Source organism: Eptesicus fuscus, chromosome 23 (assembly GCF_027574615.1).
Source record: "Eptesicus fuscus isolate TK198812 chromosome 23, DD_ASM_mEF_20220401, whole genome shotgun sequence".
NCBI lineage: Eukaryota > Metazoa > Chordata > Mammalia > Chiroptera > Vespertilionidae > Eptesicus > Eptesicus fuscus.
Window position 1 is genome coordinate 10,543,247 of NC_072495.1, and position 14,466 is coordinate 10,557,712.

The 14,466-nt window shown below is 44.6% G+C and overlaps 1 protein-coding gene across 1 annotated transcript in view; it reads left to right on the forward strand.

The window, feature by feature from the left end:
- The first annotated feature begins 778 nt into the window (after window positions 1–778).
- The window catches only part of LOC129148056 (P2X purinoceptor 7-like), a 41,399-nt gene continuing 27,711 nt past the window's right edge, over window positions 779–14,466 (forward strand). The window contains exons 1-2 of the mRNA XM_054712350.1: window positions 779–897; window positions 14,051–14,213. Coding sequence (XP_054568325.1) covers window positions 779–897; window positions 14,051–14,213 — 282 coding nt within the window. The remainder of the gene's footprint in view (window positions 898–14,050; window positions 14,214–14,466) is intronic.

Below are 14,466 nucleotides of genomic sequence, written 5' to 3' on the forward strand. Positions count from 1 at the left end.
GAAGGGTCAAATCCTAGCTTTGTTGGATGGCAAGTTTGTTCCTGGGAGTCTTAGGCTGCTGGGCCTAAGTCCTGGTCGGACCTCCCAGGGCACAGAGCAGGACAGAGAGAGGATCCAGACATAGGGTCATGCAGGAAATATTCAACATAGAAATAAACTCCACCCGCCTCCCCACTACCCAGCAAATCTGATTCCCCACTATCTACAGACAGGAGTGTTGTCAGGAAGTGTGTGGGGGGTGAAGGTGGAAGGGGAGGCGGAGACCTTCGTTCACCCAGTGTCCATACACATCTGGGGCTGAATAAAGGATTGCAGAAAATGAATCAGTCTCTGAGTGGCTCGTGAGGCCATGGAAAGATCTAGGCCCTTTACTAAGGCACAATGGAAGCACTTGATCTCCTGACATTTGAAGGGCTACCCCTTCCCCCCAAAAGAAATAAGTCAAAAAAGTGAAAGGAACAGGGGGAATGGCAGAATTCTAGAAAAACAACAACAAAAAACCCGCCCTTCCTTTGAACACCATCATTGGTGCCAGCATGTGCGGGAGGCCAGCGGGGGGCGGGATCAGTTGCAAGGCAGGCCTATAGGACTTGATTTCCCTTGCTCATTCTCCAGCCACATCTGGGCAGCAGCCAGGGTCCGCCCCCATTCTGTCATCATTGGAGGAGCTCAAACTTAAAGGCTCCAGTTTAAATTCAGGGCATTTCAGTTTCTCTTACTGGTGGGTCTGCTGTGGTCCTTCTGGAGCCAGCCCCAAGACAAGAGTGAGCCTCTCACCATGCCAGCCTGCTGCGATGATATATTCCTGTATGAGACCAACAAAGTCATCCAGATCCAGAGCACGCGCTGTATCTTCATTAAGTGGTTCCTCTACATGATTGTCTTTTCTTATATTTGGTAAGTGGGTGTGGAGATGACCCCAGATCTCTGCAGTGGTTGCCGGCACAGGAAACCCCAAGGTGCAGCTTCTGGTGCACATCCTAAATTCCACGTGGTTTTAAGACCTGAGATGTGTGTCTCACAGCAAGCTGGCGGAGAAGTGTGCTTGTGTTGGTGGGGAGTTGGGAAGGGGGGCCGGAGGGTGGCCAGCAAGCAGCAGACAGGAGGAAGCTGTGCCAGTTTGCTACAGAAAGAAGCTTGGGAGGCAAGTGTGACACTCTGGGTTCTATCTCAGGCCTGCCAGGGTGAAATGGATAGGGCATGCCTGGGAAAGGTGGGAAGATACAGGGCAACACCCTTGATTTCCAGGGAGAAGGCCATGAATCGGCATGCAAGTATTGAAGCTGCTGGTAGCTGTCTGATTGATCATTGCTTAGGAGCAGGAATAGGACTGTTACAGAAGACCAGAGAAAAACCTAGCCACGCTTAGAGAAAGGGAGTTACATTTTAATTAGGCGCAGGCCCAGAGAAAAATGTGCCTTTTAAATTCTGGGCCCCCCAATTTGGGGGAAACCTTTTCTATTTATACTTTTTCTAGCTCTTTTGTCTCCCAAATTTGAAATGAGACTTCCGGGCCTTCTGAGAAAGAAGGCTTCATGCTGGGAAGGGGCCATGAGACCATATCTCAAGGCCTGGCCCCATAATCTATGCCCAGACAGACTGACAACTCTGTCTGGGGCATAGATTATGGCCTCTCGGAATGGGTGTAGTCTTATTTTCCTTATTATTTAAGCAAGCAAGTGTTTACAGAAGCCAAAAGAGCAAGGTTAAAATTTCAAACAGCAGTTTTTATTTTTTATTTTTTTAATTTAATAAATCTTTATTGTTCAGATTATTACAATTGTTCCTCTTTTTTCCCCCCATAGCTCCCCTCCACCCGGTTCCCACCCCACCTCTGCCCTTACCTCCCCCGCACTGTCCTCATCCATAGGTATATGATTTTTGTCCAGTCTCTTCCTGCACCCCCCATATCCCTTTTCCCCAGAGAATTGTCAGTCCACTCCCTTTCTATGCCCCTGATTCTATTATATTCACCAGATTATTCTGTTCATCAGATTTTTTATTCACTTGATTTTTAGATTCACTTTTTGATAGACATGTATTTGTTGTTCATAATTTTTATATTTAACTTTTTCTTCTTCCTCTTCTTAAAGAATACCTTTCAGCATTTCATATAATACTGGTTTGGTGGTGATGAACTCCTTTAGCTTTTTCTTATCTGTGAAGCTCTTTATCTGCCCTTCAATTCTGAATGATAGCTTTGCTGGGTAAAGTAATCTTGGTTGTAGGTTCTTGCTATTCATCACTTTGAATATTTCTTGCCATCCCATCTGGCCTGCATAATTTCTGTTGAGAAATCAGCTGACAATCGTATGGGTGCTCCCTTGTAGGTAATTAACTGTTTTTCTCTTGCTGCTTTTAATATTCTCTTTGTCTTTTGCTCTTGGCATTTTAATTATGATGTGTCTTGGTGTGGTCCTCTTTGGATTCCTTTTGTTTGGGGTTCTGTGCGCTTCCTGGACTTGTAAGTCTATTTCTTTCACCAGGTGGGGGAAGTTTTCGGTCATTATTTCTTCTAATAGGTTTTCAGTATCTTGCTCTCTCTCTTCTTCTGGCACCCCCATAATTCTGATGTTGGTTCGCTTGAAGTTGTCCCAGAGGCTCCTTACACTATCTTCAAATTTTTGGATTCTTTTTTCTTTTCCAGTTGAGTGTTTTTTGCTTCTTTGTATTTCAAATCTTTGACTTGATTCTTGTGGTCCTCTAGGCTGCTGTTAGGTCTCTGTATAATATTTTTTATTTCAGTCAGTGTATGTTTAATTTCTAGTTGGTCCTTTTTCATATCCTTGAGGGTCTCGCTAAATTTATCGGCCTTTTAAGGAAATTCTTGAAAAACCTTATTACCATGGTTTTGAACTCTATATCCAGTTGTTTGCTTTCCTCCATTTCTTTCATTTGTGATCTGTTTCTTTGTCTCTGCATTTTGGCTGCTTCCCTGAGTTGGTAGGGCAGCTTTGTGTGGTAGGTGTCTTCTAGGGCACAGTGGCTCGGCCTCCCCCAGTTACCTGAGATGGACACTCTTGGTGCACCCCTTTGTGGACTGTGTGCTCAGCCTTGTTGTAGTTAAGTCTTGATTGTTGTTGGTATCACTGGGAGGAATTGACCTCCAGGCCAATTGGCTGTGAGGATCAGCTGTGTCTACACTGGGAGAACTTCTGTGCTGGAGACACCCTTATGAGAGAAGACTTGCAAAAGCCTCTGTGTTCAGCTTGGATGGGGCGGAGTCTCAGGGCAGAGCAGAGAGCCTTGGCTTCCCGTCAGCCCTGCCCTATGAGGCCCCTGGGTCTCAGTGTCCCTTGGTAATCGCTGCAAGCACCTCTGAGAGAAAGCCACCCTCGAGTTTCGCCCACTGCCAAATAGTCCAGTTTCTCCCCGAATGAGTCTGGTTCCCCAGAAACTCACCCAGAACTGGAGTTCAGCGCAGTCGGAAGCTTCCGTGTCCCTCCCGCTTTAGAAAGCCAGCAGCGCACTCAGCCGCCCTTGCACTCAGCATTCAATCCTCTCTGCACGCCACCTCCGGACTTCTGCCTTCCGCAGCTCCCCAGAATCTCAGTGTGCTTTTTCTTTTCCTGACAGTCCAGATTCCCCCTCCCCGAATGAGTCTGGTTTCCCAGGGTCTCGCCTGGGACTGGAGTTCAGCGCCGTCGGGAGCTCCTGTCTCCCTCCCACTTTAGAAAGCCAGCCACGCACTCAACCACCCATGGAATCAGCCGCCCAACCTATTCGCGCGCGCGTGTTCTGTACCTCAGCCTTTTGCAGCACCTCTGAGTCTCAGTGTGCTTTTCTCTTTCCTTCTAGTTGTAGCATTTCCTCTCAGCCAGCTTTCCTGTGGTTCTGGATGGTGTCTGTTTGTCTTTTAGTTGTAGTTTTGATATTGTGCGAGGCAGCAGTTTAGGTGTTTACCTATGCCTCTATCTTGGTTTCTCCTTCTCTCACACACATTGAAAACAGCAGTTTTTATATAAGATGGATGCTTCAGGACCAGACTTGTAAATATCACTTTAGATCTTCTCCATGGTTAGGAAGGCTCCCCATGCTCTTTTTTCTTTTACAGCTTATTGAGATATAAGTTGTACACTATACAATTCCCCCATTTAAAGTGTACAATTTTGTAGTTTTTATCATAGTCACAGAGTTGTGAAATCATCACCACGATTTTAGGATATTTACATCACCTCAAGAGGAAATCCCATCTCCCTTCATTATGTTCCCATTCCCCCGAGCTTCAGGCACCCACTGATCTGTTCTCTGTCCCTATGGATTTGCCTATTCTGAACATTTCATATAAATGGAATCACACAGTAGGTGGTCTTTTGTGTCTGGCTTCTCTCACTCAGCATCATGTTTTCAAGGTTCGTCCACATTGGAGCACGTATCAGTACTTCCTTCTTTCCTATGGCTGCATAATATTCCACTGTAAGGATGGACCACTTTGTGGTGGACATTTGGGTTGTTTCCCAATTTGGGGCTATTACGGATCATGCTGTTGTCCAGCTGGTGTGGCTCAGTGGTTGAGTGTCAACCCATGAACCAAGAGGTCACTGGATGGATTCCCAGTCAGGGCACATGCCTGGGTTGTGGGCTTGATCCCCACTAGGGGGCGGGCAGGAGGCAGCCAATTAATGATGTTTCTCATCGATGTTTCTCTCTATCCCTCTTCCTTCCTCTCTCTCTAAAATCAATAAAAACATATTTTTTAAAAATCATGCTGTTATAAACATTTGTGTACAGGTTTTTGCAAGAACATCCTATTTAATAATAGACAAATATGCAAATTGACCATACCTCCGACACACCCACAAGCCACGCCCACCACCCAATCAGAGCGAGTATGCAAATTAACCCAAACCAAGATGGCTATAGCCACAGAGAGCAAGGTTTCCTAGGTAACAGAGGAAGCCAAGCTTTCCACCTGCCCTTGCCAGGCCTAAGCCTCCACTCAAGGTACAAAGTTTCAATTATAGAAGGTAAACAAATTCAAACAAATGGTGGCAGAATGGAGCTTGAGAGAGCAGTTCAGGGTTGCCGCCGGCAACAGGGGAAGCAAAGCTTTCCGCACACCCTGGCCTGGCCGGGCTCACCTGCTTAAGGCAACAAAGTTTCAATTATAACCCCAACAGAAATGGCTGCCGGCTTGGCTCCGCTCCAGGCTACAAAGTTCCAATTGTAGAAGGAAAATAAATTCCAGATACCAGGGCCTCTGCTTGGGTTGCCAGGGGGCGTGGCCGGCCTGCAAACCACCACAGGCCCCTTGCTCAGGCCACCCCACACCCCAAGGGAACCTGATCGGGGACGCCCTTCAGGGCAAACCAGCTGGCCCCCACCCCTGTACCAGGCCTCTATCCTATCTAATAAAAGAGTAATATGCAGATTGATCATCACTGCAACACACAATATAGCTGCCCCCATGTGGTCAAAGATCCTTCCCCCATGTGGACACAAGATGGCCACCACAGATGGCCAGCAGGAGAGGGCAGTTGGGAGGCACCCGGCCTACAAGGGAGGGCAGTTGAGAAGGATCAGGCCTGCAAGGGAGGGCAGTTGAGAGGTGATCAACCCTGAAGGAGAGGCAGTTAGGAGTGACCAGGCCGGCAGAGGAGGGAAGTTGGGGGCAAACAGGCTGCCAGCGGAATGGTTAGGGGGTGATCAGGCTGGCAGGCAGAAGCGGTTAGGGGCAATCAGGAAGGCAGGCAGGCAAGCAGTTGGGAGCCAGCAGTCCTGGATTGTGAGAGGGATGTCCGACTGCCCGTTTAGGCCCGATCCCACTGGGGTCGAGGGGTCCCAGATTGAAGAGGGTACAGGCTGGGCTGAGTGACAACCCCCTTCCGTGCACAAATTTCGTTCACCGGGCCTCTAGTATATATATATTTTTAATAATAAATCTTTATTGTTCAGATTATTACAGGTGTTCCTCTTTTTTTTCCCCCCATAGCTCCCCTCCACCCAATTCCCCACCCCACCCCATACCCTTACCCCCGCCACTGTCTTCATCCATAGGTGTAAGATTTTTGTCCAATCTCTTCCTTCACCCCTCAAACCCCTTCCCCCTGAGAATTGTCCGTACCCTCCCTTTCTATGTCCCTGATTCTATTATATTCACCAGTCCATTCTGTTCTTCAGATTTTTTATTCACTTGATTTTTTTTAATTTTTTTTAATTAACGTATTATATGTGTACATATCTTACCATTGCCCCCCCACCCCACTCCCATATATGTCCTCACCCCCCAGAGTTTTGCATCCATTGGTTATGTTTATATGCATGCATACAAGTCCTTCAGTTGATCTCTTATCTTCCCCACCTCTCCCTAACCTTCCTGCTGTAATTTGATAGACTGTTTGATGCTTTACTGCCTCTGTATCTCTCTTTTTGTTCAACAGTTTATAACGTTCTTTATTATCCATAAATGAGTGAGATCATGTGGTATTTTTCTTTCATTGACTGGCTTATTTCACTCAGCATAATGTTCTCCAATTCCATCCAGGTTGCTGCAAATGGTAAGAATTCCTTCTTTTTTATGGCAGCATAGTATTCCATTGTGTAGATGTACCATAGTTTTTTGATCCAGTCATCTGCTGATGGGCAACTAGGCTGTTTCCAGATCTTAGCTATTGTAATTTGTGCTGCTATGAACATAGGGGTGCATATATCCTTTCTTATTGGTGTTCCCAGTTTCTTAGGATATATTCCTAGGAGTGGGATTACTGGGTCAAATGGGAGTTCCATTTTCAGTTTTTTGAGGAAACTCCATACTGCTCTCCACAGTGGCTGCACCAGTCTGCATTCCCACCAGCAGTGCACGAGGGTTCCTTTTTCTCCGCATCCTCGCCAACACTTGTCATTTGTTGATTTGTTGATGATAGCCATTCTGACAGGTGTGAGATGGTACCGCATTGTTGTTTTGATTTGCATCTCTCAGATAATTAGTGATTTTGAGCATGTTTTCATGTGTCTCTTGGCCTTCCTTCTGTCTTCTTTCAAAAGATTCTATTTAGGTCTGTTGCCCATTTTTTTAATTGGATCATTATCTTCCTTTTATTAAGTTGTATAAGCTGCCTGTAGATGTTAGAGATTAAACCTTTATCAGTGATACCATTTGCAAATATGTTCTCCCATACAGTGGGCTTTCTTGTTGTTTTGTTGATAGTTTCTTTAGCTGTGAAAAAGCTTATTATTTTGATGTAGTCCCATCTGTTTATTTTCTCTTTAGCTTCCATTGCCCTAGGGGCAGTATCGATGAAGAAGTTCTTTTGGCATATGTCTGAGATTTTGCTGCCTGTGGATTCCTCTAGTATTTTTATGGTTTCCGGTCTTATGTTTAAGTCCTGTATTCATTTTGAGTTTAATTTTGTGTATGGTGTAAGTTGGTGATCTAGCTTCATTTTTTTGCATGTATCTGTCCAATTTTCCCAACAGCATTTATTGAAGAGACTGTCTTGATTCCATTGTATGTTTATGCCTCCTTTGTCAAATATTAATTGAGCATAGTGGTCTGGGTCAATATCTGGATTCTCTATTCTATTCCATTGATCTATATGTCTGTTCTTGTGCCAGTACCAGGCTGTTTTGAGAATAGTGGCTTTGTAATACAGCTTGAAATCTGGTATTGAGATCCCTCCTACTTTATTCTTCTTTCTCAGGATTGCTGTGGCTATTCGGGGTCTTTTTTTTATCCCAGATGAATTTTTGGAGAGTTCTTTCAAGGTCTGTGAAATATGCCATTGGTATTTTAATGGGGAGTGCATTGAATCTATAGATTGCCTTGGGTAGTATGGACATTTTAATGATGTTGATTCTACCAATCCATGAACATGGTATGTTCTTCCATCTGTTTATGTCTTCCTCTATCTCTTTTTTCAGTGTCCTGTAGTTTTCCGTGTATAGGTCTTTTACCTCCTTAGTTAAGTTTATTCCTAGGTATCTTAATTTTTTTGGTGCGATGGTAAATGGGATTGCCTTTTTAGTCTCTCTGTCTGTAAGTTCACTATTGGTGTATAGAAAGGCCATAGATTTCTTGGCCTTAATTTTGTATCCTGCTACATTGCCGAATTCATTTATTAAGTCTATTAGTTTTTTGACGGAGTCTTTCGGATTTTTTATGTACAATATCATGTCGTCTGCAAATAAAGACAGCTTTACTTGTTCTTTTCCAATTTGGATGCCTTTTATTTCTTCTTCTTGTCTAATTGCAATGGCTAATACTTCCAGTACTATGTCAAACAGGAGTGGTGAGAGTGGGCATCCCTGTCTTGTTCCTGTTCTTAGGGAAAATGTTTTTAGTTTTTGTCCATTGAGTATGATGTTTGCTGTGGGTTTATCATATATCGCTTTTATTATGTTGAGGTATGAGCCTTCTATTCCCACCTTGTTGAGAGTTTTTATCAAAAAAGGGTGTTGGATTTTGTCAAATGCTTTTTCTGCATCAATTGATATGACTATGTGATTTTTATCTCTCAATTTGTTTATGTGATGTATCACGTTTATTGATTTGTGGATATTGTACCATCCTTGCATTCCTGGGACAAATCCTACTTGGTCATGGTATATGATCTTTCTGATGTACTGCTGGAGCCGATTTGCTAGAATTTTGTTGAGGATTTTGGCATCTATGTTCATGAGGGATATTGGTCTGTAATTCTCTTTCATTGTGTTGTCTTTATCTGGTTTTGGTATTAGGGTGATGCTGGCTTCATAGAAGGAGCTTGGAAGTGTTTCACTTGATTTTTAGATTCACTTGTTGGTAGGTATGTATTTGATGTCTTTTTGTTGTTCATAATTTTTACCTTTACCTTTTTTTCTTCTTCCTCTTCTTAAAGAATACTCTTCAGCATTTCATGTAATCCTGGTTTGGTGGTGATGAACTCCTTTAGCTTTTTCTTGTCTGTGAAGCTCTTCGTCTGACCTCCAATTCTGAATGATAGCTTTGCTGGGTACAGTAATCTTGGTTGTAGGTTCTTGCTGTTCATCACTTTGAATATTTCTTGCCACTCCCGTCTGGCCTGCATAGTTTTTGTTGAGTAATAAGCTGACAGACGTAACTAACTGTTTTTCTCTTGCTGCTTTCAAGATTCTCTCTTTGTCTTTTGCCCTTGGCATTTTAATTATGATGTGTCTTGGTGTGGTCCTCTTTGGATTCCTCTTGCTTGGGGTTCTGTGCACTTCCTGAACTTGTAAGTCTATTTCTTTCACCAGGTGGGGGAAGTTTTCTGTCATTATTTCTTCAAGTAGGTTTTCAGTATCTTGCTCTCTCTCTTCTTCTGGCACCCTAAAAATTCGGATGTTGGTACACTTAAATTCATCCCAGAGGCTCCTTATGCTATCCTCACACTTTTGGATTCTTCTTTCCTTCTGCCTCTCTGGTTGGGTGTGTTTTGCTTCCTCATATTCCAGATCTTTGGTTTGACTCTTGGGATACGGTGATCTATAGTTGGGTTTCTGTATATTCTTTATTTCAGACAGTGTATGCTTAATTTCTGACTGGTCCTTTTCCATTTTTTTGGTATTCTCATTGAGGTTCTTGAAGGTCTCTTCAAGTTTCTCAGTGGTTTTTAGAAGATTCTTGAGTAACTTTAGAAATGTGGTTCTGAACACTGTGTCATCCAGTAGTTTACTTTCCTCCACCTCTCCTATTCGTGACATGCTTCGGTGTCTCCGCATTTTGGCTGCCTCCCTGTGTTGATGGAGTGGCTTTGTGTGGTCAGTGACCTATAGGGGCCGGTAGTTCAGCTTCCCCGATCACCCTAGGTGGTCGCTCTTGGTACACCCCTTTGTGGGCTGAGTGCAAAGTCTTGTTGTAGTTAAGCCTTGATTGCTGTTGGTACACTGGGAGGAATTGACCTCCAGGCCAACTGGCTATGAGGACCCGCTGTGTCTATAATGGAAGCACTGCTGTGCTGGAGACACGCTTATGGTACAGGGCTTGTTTCAGTGGGGCTTTGGTGCTCAATGAGTCCGCCTCCCAAATCTGTCACTTATGGATGTGAGGAGTTGAAATCTGGTGTCTCACACTGACCACTAGGTATACTGGCTTCTGGATCTCCAATGGGGTGCAGTTCAGCTGCTGTCTGAGGCCAACCTGCAGGAGCTACAGCGAGAACTGCCATCCTCTCCTCCCTGCTTGGAGCTTGGAGGCTTTGGAGCTGTCTGTACTGGGTTGCAAGTTTACTAGTTTAAACTGCACTAGAGAAGGCCATTCATATGCAAAAGCCACTGCTAGGAGCTTGGGTGTGTTTGTAGATTGTGCAGGGCAGAGTCTCAGGGCGTTACTATGCTAGGGCGTGGAAAACAGTGATGGCTGGCAGTGAGCCGCCTCCAACCACGTCCTCGCGTCTCGCGCCCGGCGCCGCCAACAATTCTACCTCCACGCAGCTCTGCTAGCAAGCCACCCTCACTCTCCTACCCAATGGCAGACAGCCCAGTCTCTCCCCAGAAACTGGATTTCAGAGAGATTGGGGGCTTGTCTCTCTTCGGAATGAAGAAAGCAACGCCCGCCTCCAGCTGGGCTCCGCCGCCAGCCCATTTGGCGCGCACCCTCCCCTGTACCTCAGTTTTTCAGCGTTTGTGCCCTGATTGCTCCCGTCTCTTTCGGTCTAGTTGTAGAAGTTCCACTCAGCCAGCTTTCCCGTGGTTCTGGGTGATAGACATTCTGTCTTTTAGTTGTAGTTTTGGAAATAGTTGTGGATGGCAGCAGCCCAGATGTTTATCTACACCGCCATCTTGGATCTCTCTTGCAAGAACATATTTTTGCATAAGCAGTTTTCTTGGGTATGTAACTATGAATGAAATTGGTGGATCACTTGGTAACTCTTTCAACCTTTTGCAGAACCACCCAACTGTTTTTCACAGCAGCTGCACCATTTCACATGCCCACCATCAATATTTGTCCCAATTTCTCCACATCCTCACCTGACACTTGTTATTATCTGTCTTTTTGGATTGCGGGCATCCTAATGCGATGTTAAGTGGTTATCTCTTTGTGGTTTTGGTTCACATTTTCCTAATAGGTAATGTCCCCTTGCTCTTTGTGATGATGAAGAAGATGATGATGATGATGACAACTCTCGTCTGTACAGGGAGACAGTGTTGTTTACCACCTAAGGGTTAGAGTCACTCAACCTCTCTGAGCCTCAGATTCTGCCTCTGTTCACAGAGTGGTTGTGATAATTAAATAGAAAAGGCATGCAAGCCCTTCTCAACGCCTGGCATAGGGTATGAGCTCCCCAAATGTCAGCTCTTTTTCAAAAGAATCTCTTTTAATCTAATGGGTACCTTCAGAATGCAGTACACCCTCTCCTCTGACTGTCAAAGTAACCATGCCCACACTTGGGGTTTGAGATCTGAAAAGGTGGATTCAAAAATCCTTTACCTCTTTGCGTTTCCTTTTCTGTAAAATGGGGATGATGGTTGTTGTGAGAATTAAATGAGTTAATAAATGCAGAGCTGCTAGAAAAATACCTGGCATATGGCAAGACCTTACTAAGTGTGATTCTTCTTATTAATAGTAACTATTAGGATCATCATTATTTAATTCATGTTTTTAATATGCAATAAACATTGAATGATAAACACATAAGCTAGAATTCTAAAATAAGACATTACTTAGATAAGATATCATAGGGCTGATGGTAAAAAAACATAGTAAACTCCTACAAATATCATATTTCACCATTCCATGTAACAGATAATGTAACTTTCTGGTATGCTTGGGCCCAGCACGCAGTTTCTTAAAAACAGATCATTGTACATATGAGAAAGATTATTATGAGAACACCTTACAATGATAACTATTTTTCTTCCACATGGTGGATTCTTATTTTACATGCATTTAATTCCCTTAATTTCAGTTACACACGTTCCACCAGAGCATGGAGGGAGGGCACAATTTAAACAGTGCAATGATTCGGTGACTGGCGCCCAGAGTAAGGGGGAGATGGATACTTGAGTTGGGGTTCCCTCAGTCAGTCTCTGCTTCCACGTGCTTCTCACAGAGGGAGCATCTTGCCGTCCTACCTGTGGATCTAAATACACCTTTTCCACTCAACATGCCCCCTGAAATAAGCCAACTCCTTCACATTCGCCTTCCTTTCACTTCCCGCAAAACTGGAAAAACAGCAACTTGTTCCAGGGCAGCAGGAGGACAGCCTGTGGCTATGCATTGTGCACCATGCATGGGCCTAGCAAAGGCACTTTAATGAGACACAATTATTACCTTAAGTACCAACTTTGGAAGATAATCCCACGTGAAATGCTTCCCCATTGTTTATATTTTAAAATATAAAATTGAAGAAAAATGCTGCCAGCTTTGCTTTTCCCCTCTGTATTAATGGAAGACTTGCATCTCTCTGAATGGTGTCCCATAGAACACAGCGTGGGCAATGCTGCCTTCAATTGTATTCTGAGGCTGCCAGTTGATGTAACTGCAAGTTGGCCATCTGTGAAATGGGTAGACTCATGGTGCCCTGGGGTTGAGGGATGTTGTACGCATCGAATAGGACTGGTGTGGACCACTGATGGAAGTCCAGACAAGCTCAGGTAAAATTTGGGATATGCAGCAGCAGGTGGTGGGTTCTGGCCATAGGGTTCTGGGTTCAGTGGTTGTACATACTAGGGCAGAAAAGGCAAAGGGCCAGGATAACAAAGTAAGACAGTGCATCAGTTATTGAAACTGGGGTACAAGACAGGGGCTACAATACTGGAAATAAGACTAGAGGCTGAGTCTGGTTGGCATAGCTCAGTGGTTGAGCATCAACCTATGAACTAGGAGGTCACAGTTAGTTTCCTGGGTCAGGGCACATGCCTGGGTTGCAGGCTCCATCCCCAATGGGAGGCAGCCGATCAATGATTCTCTCTCATCATAGATGTTTCTATCTCTCCCTCTCCCTTCCTCTCTGAAATCAATTAAAAAAAATAAAGACAAGAGGCTGAGCAGCTTCTCATAGTCCCTCACAACCAAGTTCAGGTCTAGAGTCAAAGGCAGGGCATGCAGCTGCAGGCAGGGTCACGTGGCTCCAGCTCCCAGGGTTGCAGCAGTATGTGGACAGGATGCTGAGTAGGTCTGTGCTAGTCTTATAGTTTGGATGTCTGACAGCAACCTTCCTCAAGTTAGCCAGCAAGTCACACAGGGGGATTTACTGTCATATAACTGGGCAGCGGAAGAGATGGAACTGTCCTCTGACATGGATGGTCATAAAAGTTCAAACTGTGTTATCAGGGTTGGTTCTCTATCCACATCTTGGATCTACTAGGTATTTCATTTTCTTCTTGAATAGGCTATCTATGTAGGAAGGTGGCACATCTCACATCCCCCGTTATAGCAACAAGAGGAACAAACAAGGGTTTCTTGTTTTTTTTCCCCAAAAACAAATTTATTTGCTGGACCATGAGTAAGACATATTTAGGTAAAAGCAGAAACATTTTAATAGGAAAATATGCTAGAATCAAATCTATACATATAAAAGCCTAAGCGACCAGTCGACCGGTCGCAATGATGATGCACTGACCACCAGGGGGGTGGGAACTGGGTGGAGGGGAAAAAAGAGGAACAACTGCAATAATCTGAACAATAAAGATTTATTAGAAAAAAAAAGAATTATGAATTTATTAGGTCACCTGGAAACCAGATGGCTGAGCCTCAAAATGGTGCCAGCACCCAGGCATGGGTAGTAAAAGATTTTAAAGGACTCTAGGCTTTTCAGCAGTGAATTCTTTGGTTGGGTCCGGATCCTGGGCAAGTCCAGAGGGGAAAGTTACTGGTCTCAGCAAATGGAATGTGGTCTAAGCAAAAAGGAATGTTGATTGTGAAATGATCTAAAGGTCAGTTTCCCAGGGGAGGAATATCCATTCCATTAATTGATTAGACCTAACACCTACGAGGTATGTATAACCATTCTTCCCATCTTATACATGAGGAAAATAGTCGCAGACAAGGCAAGTTGTTGGCCCAAAGTTCCCTAGCAAAGCTAGGATTGGAATGGAGGCAGCCTCCATCCAAAACCACGGCATTGGGCCTCCCTGACAAAACCACTGATGCTTTTCTGTGTCCCCCACTCAGCATTGCTCTGCTTTATGACAAGGGGTACCAGTGGAAAGAGCCTCTGACCAGCTCTGTGCACACCAAGGTGAAAGGTGTAGCGGAGATGAGAGAGGAGATTCTGGAGAACGGAAAGAAGGTGAAAAGAGTCTTGGACACAGCAGATTACACCTTCCCCCTGCAGGTGAGCACTGGTCAGCATCCTCCCAGAACGAATCCCTGCTCACTGTCACCAGGGCCTCGTGCCCTTCCCCCGGCCCCCAGCCCTGGGACCTAGAGCCTTACTCCAGAAAAAGACTGGCCCTATTTAAAAAGCTCTGTGAAAATACAACTGGAGAAAACCTAAAAATTGCAAAACTGGGTCAGATCTAACAGCTCAAAGGAGATGATTCTTAGCTTTATCAAGTCCTCCAGGGCTTCTCAAAATAGCTGTGTGT